Source organism: Microcaecilia unicolor, chromosome 4 (genome assembly GCF_901765095.1).
Source record: "Microcaecilia unicolor chromosome 4, aMicUni1.1, whole genome shotgun sequence".
NCBI classification, from domain to species: Eukaryota; Metazoa; Chordata; class Amphibia; order Gymnophiona; family Siphonopidae; genus Microcaecilia; species Microcaecilia unicolor.
The window spans coordinates 44,109,230-44,119,974 of NC_044034.1; the positions used below are offsets into that span (position 1 = coordinate 44,109,230).

Consider the following 10,745-nt stretch of genomic DNA (forward strand, 5'->3'; position numbering starts at 1 on the left):
CCCTGTCCTTCATAGAATAGGTGCCACATAGAAGCCCTGTAGCCCCCAAATGCTATAAATGGCATCAAAGTTAGGTTTGCAGTTATAGTATAGGATCGGTTATGCACATAACTTAATTAGCTAATTGGCACTTAATTGGCCTTAACAAGAAAATAATTGACACTAATTGGTAGTTATATGTGCAACTGACATTAGTTGCTATTCTATAAGTTGTGCACCCAAAATCCATCATGTGCAATTGCAAGGGGGTGGAAGTGGTGGAGGCAAAAACAATGTCTGAATGCAAGAGAGCTTGAGACAATGGATTGACAAACTGTATATGCCCTTTGGTTTTTATCTGCCTACATTTTTCTATGTATTTTTTCTGTGACTCCCAACCATAGCCAAAAATGGTTTCACCCCATTCATGGGCGGAACATATGTCCAAGTAACCCTTTCAAAACATAGAGATGGCAGATGTTAAGCCACTATTACTGTATTCCAAAAAAAATGGCGATCTCCTCTACACATTATAGAAGAATTATGGTGGAGTGATGCATAGTGTTATACATTGATAATTACACAGGCAATATCCTTGTTTTTTTGATACTTGTTTTCATAAGAAATATTTTTGACGAATAGAAAATGGGAGAAAACTTTAATTGAATATGGTCCAAGCTTCTGTAGCTTGTGCCCCTTGTGTCTGATTGCTTCACTATCCTCATGACTCATTCCTCATGTGAGGGACTTTTTGAGTTCATGGGGAAATTGATAGAAAAATATATCAATGCTGAGGCAGCCTGGGTTATGGAGAGGTTATAAAATCATAAGAGTTCTGGTATTTAGGGAATGGAAAAAAAAGTCAGCAGAAATCCTGGGACACGAGTCTGAATCTTCCTTCTACTACTGACTATTTCTGTGAACTTTGAGAGGTCACATTACAGTATATCTTATTGTCAGTTTCAGCAGAGTAATAATAATATTGTTCAAACTTTTATGAGAGTAATTTTATAAAGGAGTTTTCACTCATAACCCACTATTTTTTAAAAACTTATTTTTTATTGATTTTTGTGAAACAACCAACAAATACAACTTCCAAGCAAAATTCCAATTCCAACCAACACGTACAGAGAAAAACTCTTCTCCTCCAACCCTCTTCTCATCCACCCCCTCCTAGCATGGCCTATTTATGAGTGTTTGTCCTTTCGCTTGGAGTGAAAATCAAAGCTATGTGGGGGGAAATGCCTGAGAAAAAATAATATGGTGTTGAAAGCATGATAAAAAAGAACAGAAAGTGGGAGAGCGACCAAGGATATCAGAAACTGGAGGATGTTCTTAAAATGAAAGTTTATTAAAGGTTTTGAAGACTCGACACAACGTCGTGTTTCGGCCGTTAGGCCTGCATCAGGAGTCTGCTGTGCAGGGTGGTCCAGAAAAATGACGATGAGAGATTCTTTGAAGATGTCACAGTCTCTTACACAAAAGATGACTGGATAATGATGTGATTGATTCTTCAACAATGGTATAATGTTCTGCTGTGCATGTTGTGTCGAGTCTTCAAAACCTTTAATAAACTTTCATTTTAAGAACATCCTCCAGTTTCTGATATCCTTGGTCGCTCTCCCACTTTCTGTTCTTTGTTGTCTTTACCGTGGGGCGTTTGAGTTCTCCACTGGCCAGCGGATTTTCTCTCATGTTGAAAGCATGATGCCTGATGAGGAAGAAGCTTTCATACGCTGGTACAGCAAGAACAAGAATAAGATGTTTGATTTACAAAAAGAACTAGCCTGCTATTGCAGGCAGGATGTGTACATTTTACAACAGGCTTGCGTCTGTAGAGAGAAGAAATGATGAAAATGACAGAGAGGGTTTCGGAAGTAGAAGAAGAAAAAACACTAGGGGGTGAGGCTGTAGCCCTAAAGAATTATATAGACCCATTTCAATGCATCACATTCTCATCCATGTGTATGACTATGTTCAGATTTATGTGTTTATAAATGAAAACCATAGTGCTACCACCATCCGATAGATATCACCGGCAAAACCAAGAGATATTCATCCCCCAGTATCCAGTGGTTGATGTACATCAAGGACAAGGAACATATACATATCAGGCATGCTCTAAAGGGCAGTGAAGTTCAGGTGGGTGACTACTTTCTCGATGTCTAAGCCCTCGTTAATGGCGTGAGCAGAGCCTTGGAATTTAACGGGTGCTTTTACCATGGTTGTATAATCTGTTATGATTCTAAAAAACAGAATCCACTAATGGGCACCACCTTCGAGTTTCTCAACTATCAATCAATGCAAGACTGGGTTTAAGGTTGTAAGTATTGGGGAACATGAGTGGGACAAGGTAGTTAAAACAGATAGGGACTGTGCAGCCTTTCTGAGCAGAGTTGATTTACCCAGTGCCGTAGCGAGGGCAGCTGACACCCGGGGTGGGTCGCCGCTGCGCACCCCCCCTCCGAAGTGCACCCCCCCAGAGCGCATACTTACGAGGGAAAGCGACGAGGGAAAGCGGCAAAGGATGGGTGGGAGGGCTGAACTGCCCCGAGTGCATGTCGCTGGGAGCTGTGTCGGCTCCGCTGGTTCCCTGCTCTCTCTGCCCCAGAACAGGAAGTAACCTGTTCCGGGGCAGAGGGAGCAGGGAACCAGCGGAGCCGACAACCCCCCAGCAGCGTGCACCCTGGGCGGACCGCCCCACCGCCCCCCCTTCCTACACCACTGGATTTACCCAAACCTTTAATTCCTTGAAACACAATTTGTAGAGGTAGAACGAACTCTGTGTGTCAGTACTACCAGGGTGAGAAAATACACTATTATGGTTTCACCAGCCTGTACCCTTTTGCCAATGAAACTAAAGAATATCCGGTAAATCACCTGCAAATCATCTCTGAAAATTTTGGCCCCCTCTCTAATTATTTCAGGCTTGCAAAAGTCAAGGTGTACCCTCCACGTGAGTTGTTTTTCCTCATGTTGCCCATCAGGATGCATGGAAAGCTCATGTTTCTGTTGTGTTGCATGTGTGCCAAGACGGATCAGCGGGAGAAATGCACTCATGCTGACGTTGAGAGAGAGAGCCCTAGTGGAAACTTGGTTACCATGGAAATGGAAATGGCTATCGCCAGTGGCGTAGCTACGTGGGGCCACGGGGGCCTGGGCCCCCGTAGATTTGTCCCGGGACCCCCCTGCCGACGACCCTCTCGAACCCCCCTCCTGCTGCCAACCCTCCCCTGCCGCTGCCGCCATCGGCTACCTTTGCTGGCGGGGGACCCCAACTCCCGCCAGCCGAGGTCCTCTTCCTCCGGCACAAGGCTTCGTTCTGTTTCTGTGAGTCTGACGGCGGGAGGGGGGGTCGAGACTCTCGGCAGGGTTGTCGGCGGTGGGGGGGGTGGGGGGGGTCAAAGTTGTTGTTGGTGGTGGCAGTGGCGGTGGTGGTGGGATCGGAGGCCCTGGAGGGGGCTAAAATGTGCCCCCTCACCTCGGGCTCTGGACACCCGCCTGCCGAAGTCTGGCTACGCCCCTGGCTATCACTAAAGGGTACATAGTTGCTGAAATATACAAGGTTTGGCATTTTGAAGAAACATCTACTCATCTCTTTGCAGCATATATAAACATGCACCTGCATCAGAAGCAGGAGTTTCCACAATGGTGTACTAATGCTGAACAACAAAACAGATACATAGATGATTTCTATCAGAAAGAAGGTGTGATTTTATGATCAGGTTGGTGTGAGCTCTGCAAGATGACAAATTGCAAAATTGTTTTAAACTCATTGTGGGGAAAATTTGATCAAAGAAGAAATCTACCTCCCATGAGCATTGTGAGAGACCCTGTTGAGCTGTAAATTCACCTTTCACCCCCTGAACATGCCGTGTCTTCATGCGATCTTATAGATGATGATATGACATTCATCACCTGGAAGCACAAGAAGGAGCTTGTATGCTACTGGGTAACACTAACATCTTCATAATCTCTTTTGCAACCATGCACACCCATTTAGAGATGTACAAACTCCTAGGTACTTTACAATAGCATTGTCTTTACCATGATACAGACTCTGTGATTTCTGTGAGCAAGAAGGGTTAGTGGAATCCTCTCTTGGGAGATTGTTTAGGTGAATTAATGAGCAAGATCCCTAAGATTGAACATATCACAGAGTTTGACTCAGCCAGCCCCAATACATCCTACTATATAAATGAAGAGTGACCGACGTGCTGCGCATGCGCGGCATGTCACAAATCTCTTTTGAGTTCCGACATTGACCGGCGAGCACCGGGCGGGCGGGGATAGTCTGACAGCAGCTCCGAGGCGCACTCCATCTCTGACAGGTATGATGAGCTGCGGCCGCTGCTGCTGTGACCCGGGCGCTTTCCTCTGCCACCATCCCCTGGGGCGGCTTTCCTGGGCGGGGGCTCGGCTGCACCCGGCATTGCTCCGACCGCTTTCTTGCCCGTTTTAATGGGCTCAACGGCTTGTATAGCTATAAAAGGAATCACGCTTAACAGCAATAACTGTGAAAAAATACATTTTTTAGTCTCAAGGAGCTAATTTTGTATTACAATCTACAAGTACCGGTTGCTGAACAGAAGAACATATCTATTCAGCAAAAAGGGATTGTCTGGAACAAAGTCCAGTGGCTCATAGAGAGCCACTTTTTTCCAATTGGGTTGGTTCTGGTCTCTCTTCCTTTTATTTTTGACATTTAGAGAAAGATAATGTCAGCTTTGAAAATGTACATTTCATCTATTTTGTTTTGAATAAATGCTTCTCTGTGTAACAGGGAAATGGGACTTGATATACTGCCTTTCTGTGGATTTTGCAATTACATTCAAAGTGGTTTACATAGCATATACAGGTACTTATTTGTATCTGGGGCAATAGAGGGATAAGTGACTTGCCCAGAGTCATAAGGTGCTGCAGTGGGAATCAAACCCAGTTCTTCAGGATCAAAGTCCATTGCACTAAACCAATAGGCTACTCCTCCACTCTGGGGAGAGGGATTCAGTTGATATGTAGCTTCTGTAGTGGTCTGTCTTTTCTAGCTGGAAAAGAGCCCGTCACCCCCTATGCTTAATAAAAGACTGACACCCATTATCCCTGGCAGTGTTCTGGTGTTCTAGAATATTTGCAGTGCTGAATTTTTGTAGATAGGGTTGGTGTAGTTTGAGTTCTAAACTTGGAGCTAGTATAATATGGTAAGCTTCTGAATGTCTATTTGCAAGGTTTCGTCTTAACATCACACAGTGTCTTGTGACAAGGCTACTGCCAGGGTGGCTAGGATGAGGCATTTAGACCCTGAAATACAAGTACCAGAAGCCATTGCAAGGAGGGAGACAGAGAGTAATCTGGAAACAAGGGAATGGATTCCCAGCTCCAGCAGCGGGAGCTCAGTTCCCCTGGATATGCAATCAATATACCATGCGGCCCAGCTGGAATAGAGAGGGGCCCATGGAGAGGGAAGAAGATGATTGGATGGATTATATGGAAGGAGGGGTAGTTCAGAGGGGAGAGGAATCCCAGGAGGGAGGAGAAGCCTCTATGGAGTGGGAGAGTTCCAAGGCAGGGATGGCCAGCTCCTGAGGGTTTGGAAGGGTGTTGGAGGTGAGAGTATCCTGCTTTATTGAAAGCCTGATGTATTTGGAAACCTGCTTTATTCACCTCTTTATTGGAAGCCTGATTTATTTGGAAGCCTGCTTTATTTACCTGCTTTACTGGAAACCTATGTTTGTTTGGGGATAACCTATGTACTGAAGTTTGTGACAGCTGTTATTGGCTTGATAATAAAAATCATTTGACCAAGCCACTGTCTGCAATTGTGGTGAGATCTGGAAAAACAGCTGGTGGATGGCTCCACCTTGCTGGGAAGCAGTAGACCCTTTTCACAGTCTGTAGGGAGTTTGTGTTGCTATCACTGATTTGAGACCAGAATTTATATGTTGAGATGTGAAGTGAAAAGATGGCACAGCTTCAGGTGATACTTTCAGCATCTCTAATAAATCCTGCTTAACAAAATCCCATGGTACCTTAGTGACAGGGGAAAATTGAGTACTCTCAGATTTAAATTCTCATCTTCTTCTTAAGCATCTCCAGCTTCCTATTGATTGAAGCACTATCCTATGCCCGAATAGGATTCCATCTCTACTGAACAGAGAGAGTTTGCAGCCATAATACTATACTGCTACCGATATGGGGAAAACCTGGGATGGGTCCCTCTCTAAATATCGTCCTTGTTAGGAAGTGGCTGGTAAAGAAACTCCTAAGGTGTGTTGATTGCATCAACTGTGGTGATTTTCAGACTATTTTGATTTTCTTTATGGATTGTGTGAGATCTTATTATACCATTTGCCAAGTTATTCATCTGCATCAAGTATTCTAGCAAGCTATTTTTAATTTGGGGAAAACCCTAAATGGGTATGTGGTGCAGTTTTTGTTCTCCTAGGACTTGACAGGAGGATTTCCCACAAAGATGAAGGGCTTTAGAGACCAACTTTTCCTCCTGCCAGGAAAAGACCCAAGGGACATGCCTTGTTTAATGTCTACTGAGCTCCCTGGAAAGCCTTTGTGTTCAACCAATAAGAGAAACGGGCTAAACTTCAGCAGTCTTATTCCTGCATTCCCCTTCTATTCCCCAACCCTACCTCTCTATTTCTTAGTCACATTTCCACTTAGTTCTTCATCTCCGCACTCCTATTTCTCTATCTTCCATCTTTCATCCTTCCTTGCTCTCATATTCTGTTACGTTTCCATGTCTCATCCTTCTTAGGCTTCCAAGTCCAATTTCACATCTATCACTAATTCCTACCAGCCTCAACCCCCCCCCCCCCAAAAAAAAAAACCTCTTCATTTCACTTCTTCCCCATCCCAGTCAAGGTAAACTTTAAATTATGTGTTAGATGAAATGGTGATCATATATACTGGGGACATCTATATTTGTAAATGATTTGATTTTGTATGTGAATCAACTTGGGCATTTTGGTAGAGGTAGTAAATACATTTGAATGAATGAATAAATAAATAAATAATAAATATGATTGTATAAGATCTGTAGGTTGGAAAACCCAAGTCAGTTTAGAAACAAGTTTGTGCATTACAGATCATTAAGAAGACTAGTTTTTAAGTCTGGCTTGTTTGTTTTGTTTTACAGGCTTGTGAGACTGAAGTCCTTTGCATCATGAGAATCTCCATGGTGGTGTTTGGTTCAGTAGCTGCAGGCTTGGCTTTTCTCTCTCACTCCGTTTATGATTTGTGGTTCCTGAGTGGGGAGCTGGTGTATGCCCTGCTCTTTCCCCAGCTGTGCTGTGTCCTCTTCATTCCCAACACCAATACGTACGGCTCTGCTGCCAGTTTCCTGTTTGGGCTCATCCTCCGACTGCTAGGAGGGGAAAGCACTCTAAAGCTCCCTCCTGTGATACGTTACCCGGGATGTCGTCTTGTAGATGGGATCTATGTGCAGCTCTTTCCATTTAAAACATTCACAATGTTGGTGTCTTTGACTACCATCATTTTTGTTTCCTACCTAACCAGATTTTTATTTGGGAAAAAGATCATTCCTATAAGATGGGATGTGTGCAATATAATGAAAGAAAGCAAACCCCATAATCTACAGTCTAGTTCTGAAGAGCAAATAGATCTACGACCAAGTTCAATAAATATAAGTCATTTAGATGGGCATACGTAAATATGTTTACATATTAGAAATATATTTAGACAACATATCTCTGTAGACATTTTACATGGATGTTTAATTGTGATGTTTCCTTTTTTGACCTGGCAATTTCCTCCAGCTTCTTAAGCCTTCCAGCTTAATGCAAACCAACCTCTTCCATAACCCCCCCCCCCCCCCCCCAAGGCTTTCTCCCATTTTTAGTCACTCTCCCAATTTACCTTGACTCTAGCAAATACTCATCAGTGGTGATGAGTCATAATTAGGATTTCCATCCTCCATGAGTCTGAATGTTGTCTTCATTGCATTCCCTACCCTGGGTGCTCCAAAGTGCAGAAATTCAGAAACTTAGGGGTCCTTTTACATAGGCGTGCTGAAAAATGGCTTCCGGTAGTGTAGGCACGGGTATTGGGCATGCGCCAATCCGTTTTTTAGCGTGCCTATAAAAAAAGGCCTTTTTAATTTTTGCCAAAAATGGACGTGCGGCAAAATGAAAATTACCGCGCATCCATTTTGGGTCTGAGACCTTACCGCCAGCCATTGACCTAGCGGTAAAGAATCTGGGCAGTAATGACCTACATGTGTCAAATGCCATTTGTTACACGCGGCCGAAAATAAAAAAGTATTTTTCAGACACGCGTAGCCAAAAATGAAATTACCGCGAGACCCACATGGTAGGCGGTAACTCCATTTTGGCGCATTTAGACGCTTACGTGGCTTAGTAAAAGGGCCCCTTAATCCAGCTATCTTGCATAACAACATTCACTAGTGCCATTGAGCTACTGGGCCAGCTCCATTAACATATCAGTAAATGTATTTTGGCAGTCACTTCCAGTTAGACCTCACTTGAATTCCTTGTTGTTATCACTAGAAAGCTAAGAATTAGAACTTACAAGTGCCTGTGATTAACTTGTAGTGCTGCAGCTGGAAATTTTAAATATATTTATGGCTTACAATAATTGGGCGAGTTCTCGTGTTCAAAGCTTGGAGCTTGATAGGAGCTGTAAGCTGTAGACAGCACTGCCTTGCTTTTGTCGCTGGTAGTGGAGACAGCAGGCTGGTTTCCACTGTTTTCTGAGCCCTCTTTTTTTTTTTGTTACATTTGTACCCCGCGCTTTCCCACTCATGGCAGGCTCAATGCGGCTTACATGGGGCAATGGAGGGTTAAGTGACTTGCCCAGAGTCCCATTAGCAACATTCCATGTAGACGTCGGCCCTTGCAGATCACCAATGTGGCCGCACAGGCTTCTGCTTCTGTGAGTCTGACGTCCTGCACGTACGTGCAGGACGTCAGACTCACAGAAACAGAAGCCTGCGCAGCCTTCTACATGGAATGTTGCTAGTGGAATAGCAACATTCCATGTAGAATGTCCAATAGTAGCAACATTCCATGTAGAATCTCCAATAGTATCTATTTTATTTTTGTTACATTTGTACCCTGCGCTTTCCCACTCATGGCAGGCTCAATGCGGCTTACATGGGGCAATGGAGGGTTAAGTGACTTGCCCAGAGTCACAAGGAGCTGCCTGTGCCTGAAGTGGGAATTGAACTCTTAACTACTAAAATATATTCATCACGGCCTCTTCATTGAGTTGCAGGAGGCATTCATCCCACAGCAGTTTCCCCTCCTGTTGTAGAAAAGATATTTTGGGGCAGAGCAGGAGATTTTTTAACTCTAGCCCATGAAGATTTATTCCTGTACTTCATTTTTATTCAATTTTATTGACAGACTAGAGCAGAGGTAGCATGCTTGAAAATCTCTTCCATACATATTCATGATATACTAAAAACCTGACCTGTTGGCAGCTGTCAAGGACTGGGAGTGGATACCCACTGGACTAGATGGAGAAGGGATTCTCCAAAAGAATTTGAGAAAATAGTTTTTCACTGTTTGGGTGGAAGACACCAGGGTGTCGATGATTAGAAGCCCGACACTGTTCCAAACAGCACTCAAAAAATAGCACTGAAACTGCACAGGGCTATAACATCCCTATGATCAGAGCTAATAGCATGCAAATTTAGGCTTGCTACTGGCACTGATCACAGGGGTAAAGTATGGGAGGATTGTGCCCGAACATGTGCTCAAGCAAAATCCTCCTGCACTTGTTTGACAGGTCCAGGCTGTCAAAAGCCCTGACCTGTCAAACACAGGGGCCGGAGGTCCGTGGGACCCCCCAGGCCCCCCTTGAAAAACAATGTCCTGGTGGCCTACTGCCCCTCAAGCCCCCACACCCCACAGGGACAGCAACATGGGGGCCTGGAGGTCCACCGGACCTCCAGCCCCCTGACACGAGGGCTTGGGGGGGCAGGAGGTCTGGTGGATCTCCAGCCCCCCCTAACCTCCACACCCAAAAAACATCCCTGGTGGCCCAAGTGGGCTGCCAAACTAACCCCCCCACCCACCCTGGTGGTCTAGCGGCCAACAAGCCCCCCATACCTCTGCGTTGGAAGAGGGAGTAGCACTCCCTCCTCTTCCAGTGCCACCTTCAAGATGACAGCAACCTGTCCTGCCCAGTGCATTTTGAAGATGGCGCTGGAAGAGCAGGGAGTACTACTCCCTCCTCCAATGTGGAGATATGCAGGGGGGACAGGTTGGACACTAGACCACCAGGGCAGGTGGGAGGTTAAGTTGGCAGCCCACTTGGGCCACCAGAGTGTGTGTGTGTGTGTGTGCATGTGAGGGGGTGTTAGGATGGATCTCCAATTCCTGGGCTCTCATGTTGGGGGGTGTAGGGAGGTCTGCCAGCCTGCTGGACCTCCAGCCCCTGTGTCTCTGTCTTGAGGGGCCACTAGGCCACCAGGGCTGAGTGATGGTGGGGGTCCAATGGACCCCCAGGACATAGTGGCACCTCATGCTGCCTGACTCTGATGGAGGGGGGAGGTGAGAGCAGACCTATAACCCTAATAGCTCTGAGCTGGCATAGGGTTAAGGGGCTATTCCGCCCCTATGACCATAGCGCTGTTCTCTGATCATAGGGGCGGAATACAAGCGGAGCGCATTTAAATCTAATGAGCTCCGCCTCTCGCCAGCGCTATTTTGGCCTAGTGGTTAGGGTGGTGGACTTTGGTCCTGGGGAACTGAGGAACTGAGTTCGATTCC

General features: G+C 45.3%; 1 protein-coding gene across 1 annotated transcript in view; it reads left to right on the forward strand.

Moving 5' to 3' along the window:
• Positions 1 to 8,043, forward strand: part of LOC115468457 (high affinity choline transporter 1-like) — a 55,546-nt gene extending 47,503 nt beyond the window's left edge. The window contains exon 8 of the mRNA XM_030200193.1: positions 7,127 to 8,043. Coding sequence (XP_030056053.1) covers positions 7,127 to 7,660 — 534 coding nt within the window. The 3' untranslated portion in view covers positions 7,661 to 8,043. The remainder of the gene's footprint in view (positions 1 to 7,126) is intronic.
• The last annotated feature ends 2,702 nt before the right edge of the window (positions 8,044 to 10,745 follow it).